The sequence below is a fragment of the Anopheles coustani genome, chromosome 3 (genome assembly GCF_943734705.1).
Source record: "Anopheles coustani chromosome 3, idAnoCousDA_361_x.2, whole genome shotgun sequence".
NCBI classification, from domain to species: domain Eukaryota; kingdom Metazoa; phylum Arthropoda; class Insecta; order Diptera; family Culicidae; genus Anopheles; species Anopheles coustani.
The window spans coordinates 3,168,302-3,190,978 of NC_071288.1; the positions used below are offsets into that span (position 1 = coordinate 3,168,302).

The window sequence follows — 22,677 nt, forward strand, 5'->3', positions numbered from 1 at the left end:
TGCTGTGATTAGGCTTGGTATATGAAACTAAAACCCTTGCATTTTATATAAAGGTATTATCAAGTTCTACTATCAATAGCTTGATGTTCAATAAGCTTTATCGTTATTGATCATTAAGCTTTATCTAAGTTGATTCGGGAGTGCTACTTGTCCTACTTGAAAGAGGAGAATTGTAGGCTCGCGTATTGCAGAGGTTGATATCTTCGCTATCAGTTTCTCATGAAAAGCCACAAATTGACAGAATGTAAGTTCATTGGACACTAAGCTGCTACCATACGTTCCTTACGCCAGTGGGAAACATAAACGAATCGAAATTATGAGACACTTTGAGAAATGCTCCACTCGATTAATAGGAACGTTACTCATGCTCTTTTTTTCTGCACGATCAGGAATTTCTTTGTTTTGACATCACCCCCATGAGTCACAGTCTTGTGCCATTTAGCACAATTGAAATTCAAATTGAATTCAGAGAAGCCGAACGATTTATGCGTTAGCTGGCATTTATGCTTCCTTGCACAGGGAATAAACGTTTTCTATTTGTTGAAACTCGTTGTCTAATTGGGTTTGAAATCAACACGCTGGAAAACAAAGATTCTGATAGATTACTGTAAATAAACTTTATCTTGGAAAACCCTTGCAGTGTAACCAATGCAAGTAAATGTTAAATGCATCGTAGCGCCGAGCTGCAGTTTATCGCGTGAAAACTCTGAACCTTGATCGTTCCGATGCAAGTGCCACGCTCAGAATACATTTGCCCGTATCGTCACATCGTATGCGGCTAGCGGTAGTATTATTGCGACACCAGCCAGGAAAAAGAAGAAGAAAAATACTGTGAAAAATTGAAAAAAAAACCAGCTCCTGGCAGATAAGCAAGTATGACATTATTAAAATGAACACATCGCACGTGAAACGAGACGGACGTAAGATAGATGGAACCTTGCATAATGCAATGTTTGTTGAAAAAATAAGAAAAGAAAAATCATACGGTTCGGGGGATTGGCGCTGGGAGCACCACGGAACTGGCAACCGAGAGTGCAATGAAGGTAGATGTTTATCAGTCAGGCACACAGATGAGCCTCCGAGGGTTCGACTCCACCGTGGAGGAGAAGTGTACCGCAACGGTCTTTTCAGTCCAGTAAGATAAGCAAAAGGGTAACTGGTCCACACGTACCGTACCGGGTCAGTATGATAACAGCCACACGAATTCTTCAACCAAATAACGAACGCCAGCGTAGACGAGGGCTATGTAAATTAATTTCGCCCTTTTTCGCCCCAGATCGAGTGCTTGATTGGTCGTAAATCGCTGCCGTGATCCGGTTGTCCGGTCGTTGAGCATTGAGCCCGAACGAGACCTGGTGTCGAATCGATCTCAATCTAGACCCGCAATTTACGCACAAAACTCGTTATCCTTTGCCAAAGCCTGCCCTCTTGAGCCTCCGCCAACGCTCATTGGACGCAAAATTATTATTTCGTTGCTTGTTTAGGGCTGCCTTCGGTCCGTTCTTTATCGCGCCTTGCATTCGGTTGGCAACTGTAATTTTTAACAATCCCTTCCAGATGCAGAAACCTAGCTGTATGCTCTCATTTCAACCTATCCCGCTGTGGTTCCCGCTGTGGGGGCTCCCTTTGCAGCCTGGCCGAACCTCTCCAAACATCGCTGCACATATATGCGTGACGGCTTCTTAGTTTTGAATATTTATTATGCTACCAAAAGGTCAAATATCCTGCGTGGAGCCGCACTCGCGACATCATCATACGTTGCACTTGCCGCAATAATGTCTCGAAGAAGTCCCTTTTGATAGGCGCATGACGTGTGCCTACACCACGAAACACGGTTACAGCATGCAATCTTTCGATACTGACCGAACCGGACAGGCCAGTGGTGTTGAAAATGTAATGAAAGGTTATCTACTTAACAACAACAAAAATTAATTTTATTTATTTGGAAACTGTTTTGTCCTTACGCGGTTGTGTCGAAAGTGGGGTTAATTCGAATAATAGTTAATTTTTCATCTATTCAAACGATTATCTTTTATGGGGCCTCTAATTTTACATGGACATATGTTAAAACAAAACCTAGAAAAATTTTGGAGAACGAAATTAATCCGCGTTGCATGTAGAATATTTAACTTTAGAGTTTTTACTAGTGTCTGAAAGGGTTTTGCTGGAACTTGTAAACTTGTCTCAGCTTGGTTGGGAACCACTGAGTTTGATCGAACCACTCGTTGCCTGCATGCATGCATTCGAGGATACGCGCATTCGATTGTTGAATCGGTGGAGAAAAGTTAATCGCTACACTTACGCAGAACACTTACGTAGTAATACTACCCAAAACCACTGACACACACACACACACACACCCACACACACATACACAGAAATGCGCTCGATTACACACACAGCACGTGAGAATCCATTCCAACAAAATGATCAGCGAAACCGGGGTCAACGAATAATAGGTGTATTTAGGTCAACGGAACATTAATGATCGTACGAAGCGGCGAACGCACCGCTCGATTCAACCATGATCGACGACGCATGCACGTAGTGTTAGTATGGCTTTAAGCAGCAGCAGCAGCATGCGAAATCGCGTAAAAATCGCGCGCGCTAACGATACACACAATTACAATGAATATCGTACTTTAGTACTGCGTTTTGCTGGTTTGCTATTTACACGCCGTCACATTTTATGCACAGTAATATTTTTCACTGGACTATGAAACGAGTGGGACTTGTTGTTTTTAAATCATTCTTTGCCTGTACTATTCGGTAGTAGCTAACATGATCAGTTTTACGATGGTTCAGAAATTTTTAATTACTGATAAGTGCGGTTGGCAAACATTCTTGCTCTAATCGCTCCATGTGCCAATTAACCAGACTGGATTGGCCTGGTTTGCTCATCTGTGGGAGACATCATCTTGCAAACTAGCACCCCATAAAGTTTGGTTTGATTAAAATAATGATTTGATTAAAACAGATTTGAGGTTCGGTGCCTTGCCCCAGAGCAATAGTGAACGTTATGAACAATGATAACACGGTGGACCTGGCGGTGACCCCAGCGTGTCCTGTTCTCGAACTGGCCCAAGGTAGTTGCAAAATTACGCCATCAACCGAAACTCGTACCGAGTCGGACTAGGACGAGGTGGTTAAATGGCGACGGGGTAAAATAAACAAGTAACCCAAACCCATTTATCATCCTTTGAACGAACCTCTCGCCCGTCACGTCGTGTCTGGCTGAAGTGGTTCTCGGGGGTCAAGCCCTGGGACAGCTGCTGTACTGTCAGAGGTCCTAGTTGCCACTATAAGGTGGTGTCCAACCATTGGTGACGTGGTGGTTAATTAAATGTCACCGATCGAACTCGATCGATATCTGTCATCGCGGTGTGAAAATTGTTCCTTAGGAAAAAGGCTGATATATTGATAAGGTTAAAGAGGAGAGTTGCCAAAAGGAAATCTTATTAAAACGCACTGCTCTCGAAGTATAAGCCGTCGAATACCTGTGACCTTATGGCGTAGGTCACTACACGGCGAGTCATCTAATTGCTTGCGAGAACAATCCAGCCAGTCCTGCAGAGTCGTAAACATGTTTTTGGTATAGCATGTGTTCTGTTTGTGCTCTACATTATTATTCTTGTCGCCCGCCGCCCCGGGGCCGACACCCCATTATGAGGCCTACCCTACCTGGGCTGTACTCTTCGACGCATTAGGGGTGCCCGGTTTTCGCGCGACACGACACACGTTTTTCACACCCGCCCGACAAATGGACACCGATGCGCTAATGAATGTCCATTAGATTAGAGTTATCCGTGCGACTGCCGTTGGTCCGCGACAAACACTCTTGCGAACATCCTCGGCAGTTACGGCCACAAACATGCGCAGTTGCAGTTGCTAGCGGTGGCGGTGTGTGTGTGTGTTTTCGTGTGGTTTTTGAATTATGCCATTTTCGATGTCCCTCGCCCCATGCTGTTGGTCGGTGGAGATTTCAACGATAGTATCCGAAAGGAGCTAGACCAAAAGTCACTAAAGCGTATTCGAGTGTGGTGCAAATTCTATCGCATTTTATATTTTGGTATGTTTTTAAAAACGTGATGTTAATTAATTAATTACTAATATTTTCCACTAACATTTTCTGCTAATAACCCTTAGTAATTTTTACACAACCGCTCAATATCACGAGGGAATGTCATAAGAGTTCGCTTCATACTTTTTAAATCCTTGTTCTATATCTTGATACCAATTTGTCGCACGCAATAGATCATCCAAGAGTTGCGCCGCTATTCTTTAGGTATAGAATTTGACGCAATCCCCGCGTGCTCCAGATATTCAATTTGGGCCCAAGGTCGCGACCTTCCAGATATACATATGAAACGGTGTTCGGCCCGTCAGTGTCACCCGAAACCACGCGGCCCAGTCCTTTCAACATCTCGCACTTGTCTCTATGCGACCCCAGCATCCCTGTCCTCCCCCCCCACCTCATTAAAATGTTACACTTGAACTTGAAAGTCTTTATATATAGCTATAAGGTAGGGTACGTACGTTCACCGTCCACCAACATCGCTGCGATGCGGTCCATACCATACCAAGAGGAACGAGTTAGATTCGATTCGAAACCATCTACTCAGCGCCGTGCCTCAACGCCAAGCCACCTCCGGCTCCAGGCAAGCACGCAATCCGCGCAGCACCAAACGATGCAGACCTTCGCCTAGACTTGCCAGCCGGGCCCGGCCAGGCTGCAAAGATCAAGTCAAGATCACGTTCGATGTCAAAACACAGCTGCCACAGCGGCAGTCGATTTTATTTCTTTCAGGTCCGGGTGCTCCGAGACCCCGGGAGAGACAAGGAGCGTGCAGGGCTATACCTTTTTTTTGCCCAATTCCACAAGCCATCCTGATTATTACAAATATTTGCTCGTCCAGACACCTTCGGCCCCAAAAAGCAGCAAGATAACCTAACACTTGCTCGCATATTTGGCATATTGACATCTGTTTTATGGCGGCCCCGAAAGAAGTCGCCCTCGATAACTTCTCAACTTACCCGGGAGGTTAGTAAAATTGCCCGGTTCCTCACGAGGCTCTTATCAGTCTCTTTGGTTTACTGTTTACGCCGTTCGGGCGGTCATGGACGTGCACAATTATTGGGCGCATGTCGCAAAACGTCAAAAAAGATGAACTTGTTGAACTTGGTTTGTGGCAAATTGGAGACGCTGAGACAACAAAAAAAGGCTCAAAGAGCCGTGATCGAAACATGATCATCATTCTGATGATGTTGCCAATATACCCGAAACTTATTGCACAGCCTTCCACGTCCCGATGCCTACCCTTCGTACCAACCACCGCCTCCGGCCTCCGGCGATCGGAAATTCCCAGCGGTGAACGTAAACTAGTTTCTGCATCATACCCGGCGCGGATCCAAGGTGGAATCGTAAAAATCACAGCAATACAACTGCGGTGTGGATTCTAGTAGTAGTGTTTGTTTGTGGGGCTTTTTTCGACGGTGGCGGATACCGCAACTCCAGTTGCCCCTGCTCCCCTTAGGCCCCGACTGACGCGTCAGACTCTAGGGCGACTACATCGGAACGGCTGCGAGGCACCGTTTTATGCTTATTGTGCAACAAGCGTATTTTATCCTTTTTCTTGCCTGAGAACGGAGCAAATGCAAATATTATGGACACGTTTTGTTTTGTGTCGTTTTTCTCTCCGCCGGCCTGGACTTTCCCTTGAAGCTGAAATGTAATACTTTGGCACGGGGACTTTAAATAAAATCACCGTCGTGTAAGGACACAGTAGGCGTTACTTATTAATATGTGGCAACAAAGGACATAGCGGGCAAATCGGGGCGGAGGGTGGATTCGGTGATCGATCGTCCGATGATGCAAAAAGAGAAGTTAATTCATTTTAAACAATTTATGTGCCAGAAAAGTACTTTTGTGGTGCACTTTTATGTACTTCGGTACTACACGCCGTACAATGGCTCCGTAATGAATATTTATTGCGTATCAAGCGGCTAATTTTGCAACATCTTTGTTCGGTGGGCGCCTAGAGCTTTTTGTTTTCTTCTTTTTCGGGCTCCGTTTATCATACTTTCTCCGTTTCTTTATTTGGCCGAAAGCAACCCCCCAATTGCGGTGACCGCGACGCCCACGTAAGCTCATCCCTCACGTCTTCACCACCCGCGGTTTCGTGTGGTCACAGTTTTATTGTTTTACCTTTGTTTTCGACCGCTAAGCGGCGTGACAACGTGCGCCTCCGAATGGAAACCGTTGCGCACATGTGCCTACCCTGAAGAGGGAGGTTTTTTTCTCGCGATATTTTGTGTTTGTTTCTTACTCCACCAACCCCCGGTAGGGTGGTCTCCCCTGCTTTTGATAAACCTTCGCCATCGCGACCGATAATGATCACTGTCACATGAAGTACCCTTCAGCGTCATCGATTACAGGGCTCTCTTTTTCCCTCCTGGGCTGTGTTATGGCCACCGGTAGGGCCTTCTGCACAGTCATTCGGCTCATTCGCAAACTGATTCCATTTTTATTGTGGATCTATCTCCCTCTCGTCGCTCCCCAATGCCCAACGCTACCCGATGGCTCTTTTCCTTCCTTTGCCCCGGTGTGCCGATCATCCGCCCACTTCACTCCCGACAAATATCATGGCCACCGGTTGATATACGGCACACACTACACACAAGCAGCGCGTATGGCATGTGTCATGCATTTTGAATGAAGTTTTTTCGATTCATTTCATACTCAGCTGTGGGCCGATTGTGTGTTTACTTTTTGCTTTTGTTTTTTTGTTAAGTATTTCGCCACTTTCGAACAACAGTTCTTCTTTTTTCTATGCGCTATTTTGTTTACGAGCAGCATCGTTCATTCGTAGGTCGAATATTGGCGAGGATTTTCTCTTGCGAGATGATGCGGCTTAATCATGTTTTTTTTTTTTGCTTGTTGAACTCTTTTGCGCTATCATGTAGATTTTAATGTTCAGTACAGACAGGTCCGGGGCTAACGGGTGAGTTATCAAAGGTCATTAAAATATTAACGAACATTCCGGAATCGGTTCCTACTTGTTGGCAGTAGTCGCACTTTCTCCAAGTGTCCATTCGAAGGCCAGATGTTATTGGCAATTATCAAAACAAAATCATAAAAGTATGATGAATTCCTGCGATCACTTACTGTGGGGAGAATATGCCGATTCGTACTTTACAGAACACAAAAAGCCCTGTCGTTACATCAACGTCGACACCTTCCCCGCAACTCGTTATGATGTCTTCCCCCGAGGGAAAGAACATTCTTCTATCCATATTCCCCGGGTGAAGCACGGGCACCACCGGAACATCGATTTACCGCCAACTCCGCCGACCGGACATTGACAATTTACGGCGATAATTACTTTTCAAAACCATACCTAACACGTGCACGGTTGGTGGCGGTTGCGAAGAACGATGGAGCCGCAAGGCAAGCCGCCACTCAACTACAATATGGATATTCCACGCTGTTGTCCGTTGTAGTGATGGTGATGGTGCTGTAACCATTTTCACCACAGTGGTACAGTGTTGATGAAGATCACCGAATAAATTCCACTAACCATCGAACGGTACGGCGGCGACGGGATACGCTACGGGGACTGGAAGGATGGTTGTAATAATGTTAGTGTTTGTAGTACAAGTGGTAGTAGAATATGCTAAACAGTGATGGAAAAACAATGACATGTTTACGGGCTGTGTTGGAGGACAAACACGTTTAGTTTTTCGGTGTTGCTTGAATTATCATTCTAAATTCAGAGGCACGTTCTATCTTATTTGGCACAATACCCTGCGAAAAAACAAGTTAACCACTTTTAACTCGAGAATAGAACCTTCATAAGAGTTCTGTATGAAATTAAAAAAAAAAGCATTTCACTAGTGAATAAAGAGTAATTATTCAAACGAACTCCAGCTACACTCGATCGTTTCAAATGAGATTTGAAAACGTGCTGCGATGTGGTTCGATAATCAATCAATAATTTAATAAAGCTCAGTCACTTGCACACGCAATCAAGCAATTTACCGACCCAAGGTTGACAGCACTTAGAAAGGGCACGCTGTAGGGCAGAGGTAGCGGCGGAGATGAAAATGAATCTTTGTGATGACAAAAGGAAAAAAAAAATATGGTGTACACCTTGCACCACCCCACGTCACCCTACGTGCATTCGGTAGTTGCATAATTGTCGGATTTGACAAATTCAAGGCAAGGCAACGAGCGGAACCCAGGCGTCACTTTCGCGAACGGCATTAGTTTGTTTCGCCCTGTTCTTGCCTGGATCAACAAGTGTTGTGGGCCTGTTTTCTACTATATTTTCTAAACCGCTCTTGTGTGCTTCCGATTCGTTCCACTGCACCGTGGGGGTTTCGTGCTCGTGGGTCCCTTCCCCAATGGTTGGGTTTTTCTTTTTGTCCGATTTGCTCCATTCAACCTAAATCGTGGTTTGCGCATCGAATCGCGCACGTTGCGATAAAATGTTGCATGGATTTTGTCTAGTCTCTCGAAGCCGCGATATTGAGAGATTTCGAATCAAGGTTCGCCTTTTTGTGTCAGTGCAAAAAGATAAAACAATCGATTTGGAACCATTTCAAATATTTTCTTGGTCTCCGTTTTCTTGTTGGAAATCTCTTATTTACATTTTAATGTTACTCAAGTAACAAGTGGGAATAATTTGAAATCATCTCGTTTGGTCTTTTGATTTGGTTTCATTTTCAACCATCTACGCAACCACTCTTTAGCAAGCAAAGTAGAATCAAATCAGTAACGGCCATTAGTAGAACCGAAAAGAAAATGAAACTGTGATCACAATTCGGCCTCGATGGAGACATCGACAGCATCGAATGAGAAATCTGCACTTGAGAGTGCTTGGAGGGCTTTACTGGGAAGTTTACTATTGTCGGGAAAACCGGCCCTTTACCCCAACCCCCCACCCAGATTACCACGCTTTCCCATTCGCACCTCCATGGAAAATTGTGCTTGCGTAGTTCAGGTGTCCGGTAGCCGGTTCTAGTGGAGGAGATTTAATTCTTTAATCGTTGATCGTAAAAGCCGCGAAGGAAAGAGAAATAAAACGAAACGTGAAAGTACAACTAAAGGTACAGTGGTACAATGGCGTGACACAAACACAGTCTCAGCGCCGCAATTCACGTGCCAATCGGACGAGCCGCCATTGTCAGTGCCTCAGACCCTTTCCGCCGTCCGTCGCACCGATGCAATGCAGAATCCGCCATTAAGAACCGCTTAAAACGGCGCATCGAAGCAGAAACGTGCTGTAGCTACTATGTACAGTGCGTACCGACCTTCCACAGCACGTATGTTCTATTTTTGCCGCGATACGTTTGATTATCTCAGATAATGTGTTCCAATATATCAGGAACTTAAGAGACTTATTATTGAACACCGGTTGTATATACATTTATTCTGAATTGCATTCAATAGACAAAATATCTTTTAAAAATAACCAGTTAATGTGATGTTTGCTAGTGCGTTTGATTTGGAAACTAAAATGACTCAAAAATCCGACAATCACAATGTACGGATTGGCTCCTCCCATATAGGTTCAACCGGATTCAATATAGGATGGGCGTGTTACACTAAAAGCTGATTCAGTTCCATTAATAACTTAGACGGCTCTAGTAAAAGCAACCGTTATCGTGCTCAATGTGATTAATTGTAGAATTTATTCTTTCGAGAGTATAATTTACTAAAATTAGAATAATGTACTTAAAAACGGGAAGTCACTGTACTTACATACATAGTGTATGCACCGCGTCTGACAATCGGTGCCTGTCGGTGCCGTGTTGTGAGTATGCGTGCGGTCCCCCGTCTGTTTATTCACGTTTGCCGGCGGCGTCCAACCGTCCGGCGGCGCCGCCCGACGGCATAATCGGCGACAATGACGAGCTCACGCGAGGAGACGTCCGCGGAGCTAGCACGAGCTATCGTTCACTGCGCCGCATTCAGTCAGTTACGCACCGTCGCGTTGTACACATCGAGCCTCTTTTCGACCCAGTCCGCGCCAGTCCGAACGAGAAGAAAATAATCTCGCGCGTGGCCGAAAAAAGGGAAAAATAAGTCGCGACGAGCGACCGTCATTAGCAAAGTGATCCTTGGTGGCTGGTTGTTCTGTGGTTCGATTCGTTTGCGTTGAAAGACATTTACGAAAATATTTCTTTACGTTTACAAAAAAAAGTAACAACTGCGCACTGTTCGGATACGGGAATAACCGATCGTTGGGGGATTTTCCTGCGCGGAGTTTCCGTATCTCCAAAAACCGGGAATAGACTGGGGGCGCTTCCAGCTTCCCGCACGGTCGCCGCCTGTAGAATAATTATCGCGCGCGAGTTCTACTAATCGTGTCGGACGAAAGGAGCAGGCAGGGAACCAATTGTCCCCGCCGTGCCCCGCGGGCTCTTCCTCATCCTTTGATAAAGTGTGAAAGTGAGCAGAGCAGGTGCAAAACTGGTCGGAACCGCCCGCAACAAACACGGCATCCCCGGGAACTGTCAGTGTCCTCCCAAACGGCTGTGCCGTTTGTTTTGTTTACACACGCTCAACCGTCTCTTTCCGACGTGGTCTGCGTAGCGCGCGACGAGGCGAAAATTTCGCGACATCGAATTTGACAGTTTTTGAACCCGAGAGAGTAGAAGAAGACGCGCACACACACACACACATACTGGGCCACACGCCACCAAAGCAAACAACTGCGCGAAACACAAAGAAAGGCAACAGCATCTCGTCTTCATCCCGACGACGGCGAGAAAATTGTTTTTGATGCAAAAAATAAAACACAACAAATCGAGGCCAACCAGCTGCCGGACGACCGGCCAAGACAATGCTGGTGCGTGCGTGTGTGTAGCCGTTTGCCAATAGTACGTGCGCTTGCTGCGTGATTTTCGAGAACGGACAGATAGTAATAAGTAGTGATCGTCGAGTGCGGTTCGGGTGCACACAATTGCATTCTGAAGTTTCTTATTATTTTTTTTTTAATTTCGCTGCCAAATTTCGCTGCGTACACACACAGGTGTGCGTCGAGAGGGACGTCCGAGAAGTGCATCCGAGAAGAGCGGGCGAAGCGAACAAGTGTGCATAGCGAGATTTTTGGCGAGTACGCGCCGAATTTCCTACGCGCGTGCCACGACCCGGGTGCAGGGAGGCCAGAGTGACAGTGTAGGGCGCATGTGTGCAGAGGGTGCCGCGGAAGGGGAAACGATTTTCTCCCACGACGAAACTCCCGTCGGAAACGGTCCTCCCGCCCGCGACTCGCTCTCTGGCCGTCGTAGGGCCGTATAGGACACCACACACAGCAGCAGGGGCCTCGTGAATCGGTGGCGGTAGTAACAAAACAGTAGCCAGCAGCAGCACGCTACACCCGTACGGGAGTGTTGGCCAACGCCAACGACAGGCCAACCAAACGTGGTGGTGCAGGGAAAACGCGTGTGTCTGTGCCGGACCGGGAGGGGTGGGAGGCAGCGAGAGAGAAAGCAGTGTGGCCGTTGTGTGATATACTATAGTTATCTGTTTATATAGTTCCGTAAGTTGTTGGTGCCGTTTTGCCTCCCGCGACACGGCGTCATCGGCAGCGCCGTTGTGTTCGACAATAGTTTTCGTCCAGTCTAAAGCAAGTGTTCGTCGGTAGGCCACACCAGTGGCCACACCGCGACCCAAACGGCCCTCATCATGAATAAGCTCGACTACGATGTAGATTGCCTAGAAATAAGGTAATTAGCAGCCCCGATCGGATCGAAAGAAAACCTCACACACAAAGTGGCAGTAGTGAGACGAAATTATCCACGCACACGATTATTGATTACGCGAGGATTTATCCGAAGAAACGTAGCCTTTGCGTAGGGTGGGTGGGCGTGAAGACGGGAGGCCCGAACCAGCCCCGTCATTGTTCTCTCGTTCTCTCGAGTTTAGTATACACACACTTTTTTTTTTTAAATGCCCATCTCTACGCGGTTACTACGAAAGATTCTCACCCCTTACACCGTTCTCACGCACTCTACTCACTCTCATGCCGAGCACAGTACTTTCTCAAACTTTCTTTCAGTGGTGGAATTTCTCTCCTTTCCGTATCCTTTCATAATCCTTGTTTTCCCATTCAGTGCTTTGGTTTTCCCACGTTCTGGTGAGCACAATTTGGGTGGCATTTTCCTCTCCGTCGCTCTCGCTCTCCTAGACGTCGTTCATGTCGCTCATCTGTCGGATCTTCACCATCCTAGGGATGTGCTCCCAGCGCTCTGCCTGTCTCATTGTGTGGGCTACTTTCACCCGCTCTCTGTCCCTGCGATTACGCCTGCACTACTTTTTTGGGGGAAAAATCCACTTTCGTTCAGTGCACAGTCTACTTTTTCCCTTGCAGTTCCCCCATGCAGCTTGTTTGAGACCGTTTTTCCGCCGTTTGTATTGTTGTTGTAACCCGTTGTTGACGAAGGTAGTACCGTTTTTTCCGAAATAGCAACCATCAAGCCCCAGTGCTGATTTGCGGTCCTGTGTAAGTGTATGTTTGTGTGTACACACTGTGCGGCCCTACTACAGTGGGTTCCCTTTGTTTTGTGAAACCGCCAGGAAGGCCAACGTATGGTAGCGATGGTTAAAAAAAAGAATTTCCCCTGTTTACCTTCGTGCTTCATTTTGTGAGGAAAAGCCCGTGTCTCCTGTAAGAAAGTGGCGCGAAATTTGAAGTGGAAAATTAGACTAGACCGATTGTACGATGTTCGACTGGCAGAGAGTGAACCCCCTCGCGTACTTCATTCATTAAGCATTTCCTTTGCCAACTTCCACCTTTTTCTTCCTTCGTTTCCTTCGTGACGACGCCTACAATGTGTGTGTGCTCTTTAATTTCTTTTTAACTGGTTTACCACCAACCAAGGGCCACCGGGAACGGTCTCTGGTGGCCAACGCCTTGCGTTCTTTATTATGGTTTCCCAACTTTGCTTTCCGCCCACTGAAAGTGAAAGTGATAGGCGTAAAGGCAAAAAGAGCGTAACAGCAAGTGTTCTAATTCTTTTTTTCAAACTCTCTCTCTCTCCCCCTTTCTCTCCCTCCCTCATCACTGTTTTCCTGTCACATTTGACGTTTAACATTAATGCGCCCCCGCCCCGCGCACCACCCCCCGGGCAACAAAAAACGCAAAATGGATTGCAGTGACGACCTGATAAGCATGGCAGAGGACAATACTCTTGGTAAGTGTCCCAAACACGCCCACCCGTCACCCCCTTCACGCGAAAGGGGTGACTTATCTGTGAGAACCGTTTGCAACATCTAATTTTTCTTCCATTCGTCCTTGTTTACTTGCAGGTGATTTTTCACATATCGACGATGACCTACAGTTTACAGCTAAGAACGATGGTACATTTCCCCTAGGTTATTCACACGAGCCCGCCTACACCCCCCACATAATTTCATCACAGACATACACACAAACATACCGAAATATGCATAACCAATCATTTACCAGTTTGTGAAAGTGTAATTGGAGAATCAAGCTGAAACGAAAGTGAATCAGTTCAAGCATTCACAAATGAAACAGAAGTTCATATCAAATGTGCCACCCAGCGCCAGTCAGCAATATTTATGAACCGCGCGTGTGTCATCGTCGTTGCACATTGGTTGGCTACGAGCCTCACAGTCGCGGTATGATCCCTGCAGTGCGCCTCCACACCCGATTGTTTATCAGCGCTAAAGAATACCACCATAAAACAGGTGGCAAACGGGTGAGAGGCCGGTGGTTAGTTCAGTCCACCCTATGGAAGAGCGAGGGGCCCAGAGGTGGAGACGCTACCAACGGTTTATTGCACCATCATATTAACCCGCGTGTGTGTGTGGCCAATGCGTCGCAATAACTTATATTGCCTCGCGTTGTTTCTCGACAAGTTTGTTAGATTATATACCTGATTCCGCGATCCGCGTTGCCGGACGAAAAAGACACGCCACGGTTGGACGCCCTGCTCAAAAATAGACCGGTCACGACCGACCGACGGTCCTGGTTTTATTTGTTTTTCATTTTTGCCAACGACATTAAGTAATGCAAGAATCACCGGTATCGTCTATTCTTGGGATGCACACTTTGTAAGCTTACGGATCTGCGTATCCGGTTGCTATGATACTAAGCCATGGACATCTGTTCGTGAAGTGATTCAAATGGACGTCTAAAAAGCGTCGTTAAACAGCTGGTCCGTACACTGTTAGAAACTCACCGAAACAAACCTTACTCCCCACATTCTCAAAACAACACTTTCAAATTCACAATATCTAAAATCATCTTTGTATCACCAACGACATTTTTCCTCACAACTCTCCCGACACCAGTGCAACAACGATTGCGAGTTCCACTGATGTACTCTTTTTCTTATGTTTGGTTTAATTTTTCCTCGATTTTTATACGTTTTTCTCTTCTTTTTTTCCATTTTCTATCTCTATTTCTCTCTTTCTCTCACAGGATTGCTCGCACTAAGATTAATACAAGTGGCAGACAGTTTAGATTCACCTAATTTTATCACAGGATCTCCAGCTACTAGTCCATACCCAACGCTAACAAACTCCAGCAACGATCCAAGTCAATGTAAATTGTTTTACTTTTTCTACCTAAACTTGTTATTAGTTTTTGTATCTATTTTTGTCTGGATGTGTGTAGTGTATGTTAGGATGTGTGTTTTGCGAACTGTTGTGAATGCATATTTGATTGTCAACGAAAAAAACAATTTCTACATAATTTCCTTTTCTTCGGCCCCGCAGGCTCCTTTCTAGTGTTTAAGAAAAACAACGACAATGTGAAGCAGTCCCGATCCGCCAACAATGTGCGAGGGTCCCAGCGGACATCGGAATGCAACGGAGACACGAACCTAAATCGAAAGGTAAGAAACCCCATTACGCACGGTAGAGAAATGTGAAGGAGACCCTACTAAAAACTCAAGTTCAATCACGCAGACGGTACACCGCATACATTGGTCACCGGACAAGGGCCCTTGAACCACCTTGAAGAAGGGTTGGTGGTTTATTTTTCTTTGCCAAACGAAGATATCAATGAACGGGGTTGATCACTGGGAAAATCAACCGGAATGGAATGGAAGAAGAACCGTTTGCAACTCCCGTAGTATTGTGTAGTAGTTCAAGAACGAAGTCATTTGAAATGAGACGTCACACGGCCTCGTGCTGAAGTTTGAGCCATCGAGCCATCCTCGAGGCACGAACCTGTTGCGCACTTTAAACCAGAACGCCAGAGTCAGCCCCTCCGATGTCTTCTTTTCTTTGCCCACTGACCTGCAGCTCTGTGTGCGGCCCCTTCTTTATCTTATCATTTCGGTGGCTTAAAATGCTTTCTTTCCTGCGTTCAGCAGCCCTCCGGCCTCCCGAGAGCATGGACTGCAGTTCTGCAAAAAAAAAGCCATTGACAATGGCGCTGGCCAGTTGTGTGTCCATTGCGTTGAGTGGTTGAACGTGGAGGGCAATAAAAATGGGAGCATGTGCATTGCATTTATTCGCCATCGGACTTGGAGGAGAAATCAAAAGCCGCCAATGATTCACTATGTCGCTATGACTTCTACGAATGCAGAGAACTTTTTATCACTAGCGATACAAGAAGAAACCCTTTGGAGTGTTTCTTTGTTGCCAAGAACCTTTTTTGGGCCTGTGTCGTTGGTAGAATTTATGCCATCTTAAAGGCGTATGAAACATCACAACCCTCTGTCCAATATTGTCGTGTAAGGGCACTTACGTAAACGCAAAACTACACTTTTGTCACAGCACAGCAAAACCTGCTCCTCTTGCACTGACAACGAAAGAGGTTATCTTATACGAGACACGGAAGAAAGGAGGAAAGACAGAGCCAGAAGCGGAAACAGAAAGGGAGAGGTAGGGAAAGAGTGTCAGGGGAAGGGATGGAACTGTATTGTGTTGTTGATATTCAAATTATCATTATCGTGGTCGGTGCCTCAACGATTTGACATTGCTCAACGATGGTTGGATATGGGCACTTCACAATATGCCCCCGAACCTTTATGGCCATCGAAGGGATGGAGACGAGGATCTCGTGGGAAGAAGATCATCAACGTGTCCCCCAGCGTGTCCTCAAACACATCTCTCTCTCTCTCTCTACACGACCACTGATTGACCGGCTCGAAATCGTTTTGGCAGCACAAATCAAATTAATAACCAAACTCAACCGTTTTGCACTCGAAGGTTATGTTTTACAACTCTCGGACACGTACAACATGGCGGTGGTGTGTGCGCTTGGAGGACTTTGGGCTAATAATCCCCCTCCCCCCCCTTCTCTCCTTCCAGTTAATGTGCTGGGTCAAATTTAGAGCAAATAAAACGTTTTTAGTGTGGCCGTACTAATTCGCTGTACAAACGGTTGCCTTTTTCCCGTGCAGTTGCGGTAGATTGATCGAAGTTCATAATACGATTTCACTTTACACCGTCCGGTAGGTGGTGGCTCGGCTGCGGTATGGTGTGGTAGTGGTGTAAAGGCAAAGGAGTACAGCCCTAGCCCCGGTGCGATATGGCGTAGGATTGTCATATTACATCAGACATGCAAAAAAGTACCGGCGATAACACACAATACAAACCTTCCATCAACGTGGCTGCGTGGCAACGTGCTCCGCGTACTATGACCGTTATAGACTCCAATATCATTGGGAGCCGAAGGTAGACGGGAAGAGCTGCATATAGGAATATTTATCCTTGTGCTACCCGAGTTTCAATCTGACGACTACTTCTTCTTCTAGGCTTTTGTCATGTATGCGTTTTTTCGCTCCCTTTACTGTCAACCCAGTTACGCCGGACCTCCACATCAGTTCGTGATGTCGGCTTTCCATTAGGGAGTTGGTTGTTGATGGAACGGATTATTATTATTATTATTATTTTGTTTGTTTTTTGTTTGACATCCCCGAGCTCGACATCTAATCGTTTCTCAGGGCTCTCCGCGTAGGCGATTGTGTCAATTTTCGAGTTTTTCCTCATTGTATCCCCACCGATTGATGCGTGGAGCAGTAATTGAGCACGTTAACACCTACCGGTCGCACATTGGTAGACTTTGGAAGCAAGTGCTGGCCAAAAGTATCTGAACCTGTATCTGAGGGGTCCAGCGACGCCTCGTTTGACGTTTTGCGCACGTTGTTTGTGTGATGCAAATTGCGCATAGCCGTCAGCCGTGGTACTGTTTTAATTTGTTTTTCTACTAGTAATTGTTTAGCCCTTTGACGCTGGCAAACTGGATCGACTTGTTCTTGCTGGGAGTTTGGTAAACTTGCTCCATGGCAAGAAAATGACTATTGTATCCAACGGCTTCGGCTCGTGTGCATATTGTTAACGACAGAATATAAACATATCCAGTATCCGGTAGACCTAACGGCGTAGCCAGGGTAGAATCGAACCTGTTTTCGACTACAGTTTTAGATGCTTACTTGGATCTTACCTTCGTTAGAATTGTGTTCTTAAGGGATCTGTTTTAAAGTGTTGGTAAAAAATTTAATCCATTGCTGTAGGCCGTCGAATCCCTAAGAAATTAATTTATGAATAATAGTTCAATAAGTGGTTCATGTTCTTGAGTGATGCTATCCAAAGTTGAAATGTCTTATTTATCAGTAACTTTCCTCTTCCAGGAGTTCCTGTATGATTTTGCTAGTTGACTCAACCCATTCCGAGAATAAGTCGCTGCTTGGCTGTCAGAAGTTTTATCTGGGCCTCACTTGATTTGCTTGTAGAAAACCCAACCAAAAACTTCAGATAAAAGTTCTGGACCGATAGTTATAGCTACTGAATCATGTTGTTGCTATTCGCTGGTTTCTTTTTTGGACGGCAAAGCCCTATATAGGGCTATATAGTATATATACTACTGCCTGCTAGACCCGAAGAACCCCCTTCGTCTGGTTCGTGGTATCGGAAACCTTCCTCAGCAAAGCTGCACACGATCGCGGGCGCGCTCGCTCGCAATCCGATCTGCTCGTTCACCTGTTTCGCTTGCTCATGCCGATCTTGATGGTTGATTTTGCTGCAGGCTTCTGCTCAAACCTTGACATGAATAATTAAAACATCAACAAGCCGCCGTCGAAGCGAAAGTCACCGGTATGACCTACCCGCCTGTGACCCGAAGACCGCAGAGATAGGAGAAGTGAGATATCCGGCGGCGCAAACGAGACGGCCGGTCGGTCGGATGGAGACGAGCCTCTCCTAGTGGAACTAGTTTTGCGTGTGCCGTCTAAAAGCCGGTGGGAACGGGGGGGAATTCTAACACCGCTTGCGTGACTACTCCCCGTGTCAATCAGTGGTAGGAACTTTCGGTTTCGATTGGCGGCGAGTGCACCGTCTAGCACGCTGAAGCCGCAGCCCCCGCTCTGCAAGCGCGCACGCACGAACGCACGAATCGTACACGCCGAGTTCCATTTCCATGCACCACACAGAACAGGCCCTGGACCTTACATTCACGCACACGACACAGATACGCACCGTGCCTTTCTGCACTGGCGCGAGATAAAGTTCAAGGTTATCGACTTATCTGCCCCATTTGGAGGCAGGGGAATGTCGATACAAAGGCTCGCTTGGGACATGTAAGCCAGCTTGTAGTCTCTTATCCGAAGTCTCAGAAGCCGCAAGCGAGTACACCAGATTTCCCCCATTTTTTTCTTGGAAGGCCAAACGGATAGAACATATTCCTAGACATCTCACGCTCCCTGCCCTCTTGACACATTCACCTCAAGTGTCTTGACACCGGAGTGCTCCGCGGAAACACTGGTGGTGAGAGAGCCCCCCCTGATCTATTTAAGCGTCCCTTCGGGGTTCTCCAAGATCGATGACGGTCCCTTAACCTCCGGCCTCTTCGATTAGGTTGACCGAATGTCGCGCACAGCCTACCTTCCCTGGGTGGATGGCAATTGCAACTGAACCAGAGGTCGAGTGTGACTGAGTTTGCGACGACGGGTGGGTATTAATTAGCAATTAACCAGCTTGTCACTGCGTTCAGAGGTTCCGATCGATCGATCGGTCAATTCGGGAGTGTAAATGAGCATGGCCAGTGAATGTATGTAGCACCAGCACCAGCAGCAGCAGTAGGAGGTCTCAGTACGTACGATCTTCGATCGATCAAGTCTTGGCCCGGTCTCTCCGCACTGAGCCTCCCTTCCGCACACCTGTCCGTGGCCGTCCGTCACCTTCATAAGGGTGACTCTCTTGATTTGTCGGTCAGCGCAGCAGTTAGTCAGCATGGCGACCGGTCAAGTCTGTGTGTTTTTAGCCCCCTTCGGGTCGGCGGTGACAATGACGCGCACTCCTGCGCGGCCGTATCCGAAACTGGTTATTTGAACTTGCCGATCGCCGGCGTCCGCATCTGTCCGGCTGTCTCGCGGACTGCACCAAGGTGAATCAAAGTGGAAAAAGCATGTCGCAGGGTATGTACATGAATGACCAACGATCGAGTATCACCCTCCGTCTACTTCGTGATAGACTGGGGTTTTTTTTTCCTCCTCTACTTCTAACTGCTAGTCTAACGCCTGCGAGCGGGTACTCAGTAAAGGCCACACACCGAGCCATTGAAAGATTATCCACGACAACAACGTCGCGGGGCTGTAACACAGGGCCACGGGAAGGAAGGGCCCCTTTTCGATAATAAATGGATGATAGATGGTTAGCTTCGTGACTCGATGGTGAAAAACTCGAACTTCTCGTACGCCACATTATGATTATGGAAGACCGATGTTGGCTGATGACTGGCGCTCGATCGGGGCGCACTCAGCATCAATCAGCATTATCAGTAGTACTGGGTGCCTCTGTGAGGGTGAGTTCAATTCGTGCGGGTTTTCGTTCCGGAGATGGTGCACTGGGAAGGGTGATTCCAATGTTTCTGTTCCCCCTCGAGTGTTGTAATTCCTACCCGGGGACTTGATGCTCTCCACGGCGGCCTCTCCACGTAGAGATTGGTAAATTATCAAATTGCCAAGATGAACAACGATCGTCATTGAATCATCGGTGCTATGTGAACTTCAGAAACGTTTAATTAACGCAATGGCAATCAATTCTGCCGTTTTTGTTGTTGTTCTTGCGCCGTACTTTTATTAGTTTTTGCTTCATTTGCATTCCGTTTGTTTATGTTCTTCCACCCAACAGCAGCAACGTGACGACCGACGAAGGGCGAACCACAATGAAATCGAAAGACGGCGGAGGGACAAAATAAACAACTGGATCCACGAGCTGAACAAGATCATCCCCGCCGAGCACATGAACAGCCCGTCGTCGGAGACGCAGAACAAGCAGAACAACGGCGGCCAGGGCGAGAACCTGTCGAAAGGTGGCATCCTGGCGAAAGCGTGCGAGTACATCACGCGGCTGAAAGACACCAGCGACAAGCTGACCGAGTGCCTTGCCGAAAAGGATCAGATACTGCTGGAGAACCTGCAGCTGAAGGAGAGCATCAACCAGCTGCTGGCGGAGAACAAGCGCCTCCAGTCGCAGCTACAGTTTACGCTCGAGACGAACGTGAAGCTGGAGTCGTAGCCATTAGTATTGTGCAATACCAGTAATCAACCGCTGCAGCATCAACCGCAACAGCACGAGCCGATCCCGGAGGAGCTGGATCTGTTGTATCAGCCTGACCATAACCATCATCAACATCCTCATCGCCATAGTAACCAGCAGAAACATCAACATCAGCAGCAGCAGCAGCAACAGCAACAGCAGCAGCAGCATTCTGTTACAACATACTGAGCGTCGTATCAAAAGCACCGAGAACCGTTGTCATCCGTACAGAACCGAAGGCCGTCAACCGAAATCAATAAGTTGTAAGTATTCTGAAAGACGAGGGAAAAAACAGACGGCACACAAAATCAAACGAAACGTGCAATGAATCAGTCTTCTGTGTGATGGTGATGATGATGAGAGCACGATTGTTGTTACAATATTAACGTATGTTTAATGGAAGTCGGGGAAGAGGCATGGGTTGGGAAGGTGCTAGGGCTGCGATATGGTAGGAATTTGATTATGGGAGGCCCGTATAACTTAGATCCTATGCGTCCCTATACGCCACTCCGGCGACAGTTGACCGGGTTCCGGGTATGATCAACATCTTCATCATCGTGACATCGAGTGATAGGGAAAAAGCAGCGGAGAGACCGGGAGTGAGAGTGAGGCTGTCCTCTGTGAGGCTGTGGAAACGCTAGAGATATCGATAGCTAGAATCCAGGACAACCGCCCGTATCATGCCACATTCAGTTCGGTTGAATGTCGCCTGTAGTTTCGTTTGACGCTTGTTATACACATATATAAATATCGCACAGGAAACGCAACCATATCTAAGTCAAACTAGTAGACATCATGCAGATGAGTGTGTGGCGGGGTAGTGCAAACTGTCGTTGAGACGCGTGTAGTGTGTAGCGAGCAAACCCGCCGAAGACTCCGCCGGGGTTGACCTCTCGGTGGAGGCAGAGTGTAACCAACGAAGAATCACATTATGTTGAAACAATTAGTTCCAGTCACTGTGCCGGTAGGAAAAGGGGGAAGGACTTTGCGGAGCGGAGATCGGCCACTAACAAATTTGTGTGTGTTCTCGGTGATGTTCAAATGGTTCAATCAAGAAACATTCGTGGAAAAAAGAGAAGGAGCCACGATCACGTTGGACTACGCTGCAGAATACGTTCAAGGCCGTCGACAGGAATTTGGCGGACGCGGGAGATCTTTGAAGTTGGATGCTTGTTACTTATGTGCCATCTTCTGATAACTAACTTCCTATGATCTCCTGGTTCCTGGTGATCTTACGCAAAAGGCACATTTTTGCGAGTTCCTTTTTGAAGCCCTCAGACATAAGTCACCTTAAGCATGCCACAATTGCCAAGAATAAGGCACCCGAATTGAAGGCATTGTTGGGACGGTTAATCTAATTCAGCTACCCATGATTTTGTGTGTGTGTGTGCTACTGGTTGCTGATCCAAGGTCCGTCGTTCTCACGTACAGTAGTACCGATGGCGATGACCCAGCACGCAAAGGGGCCACTGACGACGATGACGATTGGGAGCTTATATCAATTTTATCAAACTGATCAATTGGATCCCGAGTGAGCAATGTTTTAAACCCACCGTTGGCGTGGGTCGTGGCTGCCTTAATGCTTCCAATACTTCAATCGATTGGCTAGCCATTTGATTTATTTGTTTATGGCAGCGTACAATGGTAGTCGTCGGTGGTCGCCGTCGTTCGAGGCAAGATAGAGCCCTAAGCGGTCAGCTACGGAGAAGAGGTTAGTCTCTCGCGGCATGTGCGGTGGAAGAAACCCATGCGAAGGAACGAATCGCGATCAATTATTCTATGCTTGCCGCTGATGGCGTACGACGACACGTCGCTGCTGACGATTTTGTGTCGGGTGACGACGATGTGGGACATACTTCAAGAGCGTGTTATAGATAAAGTTCATTCATATGACTGCCCCGTGACGTTGGCGATTCGCGTTGCGTGGCGACGGTGGACCTCTGCCTCTTTTCTGTTTCCCCCACCCCCATTCTACCTGTCCTAATCTTCCCGTACCCTTTGGCTCCAACACTCCCCGGTCCTACAAATCCCGCATAATCTTCACGGTGACAATTACGGCGCCAGCAGCATGTTCGGGGACCGCTTATCAGCCCTATTATTTCGCTCGCTCGCTCGCTGCCACCACTTGCTGCCCCATGTTCGGCTTCTTCTAC

General features: G+C 47.1%; 1 protein-coding gene across 1 annotated transcript; it reads left to right on the forward strand.

Moving 5' to 3' along the window:
- The first annotated feature begins 11,692 nt into the window (after positions 1-11,692).
- Positions 11,693-21,601, forward strand: LOC131259267 (upstream stimulatory factor 1-like). Its single transcript, XM_058260757.1, has 6 exons — positions 11,693-11,733; positions 13,163-13,200; positions 13,316-13,366; positions 14,457-14,579; positions 14,753-14,871; positions 20,117-21,601. The coding sequence occupies exons 1-6, from the start codon at positions 11,693-11,695 to the stop codon at positions 20,501-20,503; spliced, it is 759 nt and encodes a 252-aa protein (XP_058116740.1). The 3' UTR covers positions 20,504-21,601.
- The last annotated feature ends 1,076 nt before the right edge of the window (positions 21,602-22,677 follow it).

Bases quoted from the DNA above. Each gene is read 5' to 3' on its own strand.
- LOC131259267 (XM_058260757.1), top strand. From the start codon at position 11,693: ATGAATAAGCTCGACTACGATGTAGATTGCCTAGAAATAAG. The intron at 11,734-13,162 runs GTAATTAGCAGC...AATGGATTGCAG, and splicing joins GTAGATTGCCTAGAAATAAG to TGACGACCTGATAAGCATGG. The intron at 13,367-14,456 runs GTACATTTCCCC...TTTCTCTCACAG, and splicing joins GTTTACAGCTAAGAACGATG to GATTGCTCGCACTAAGATTA.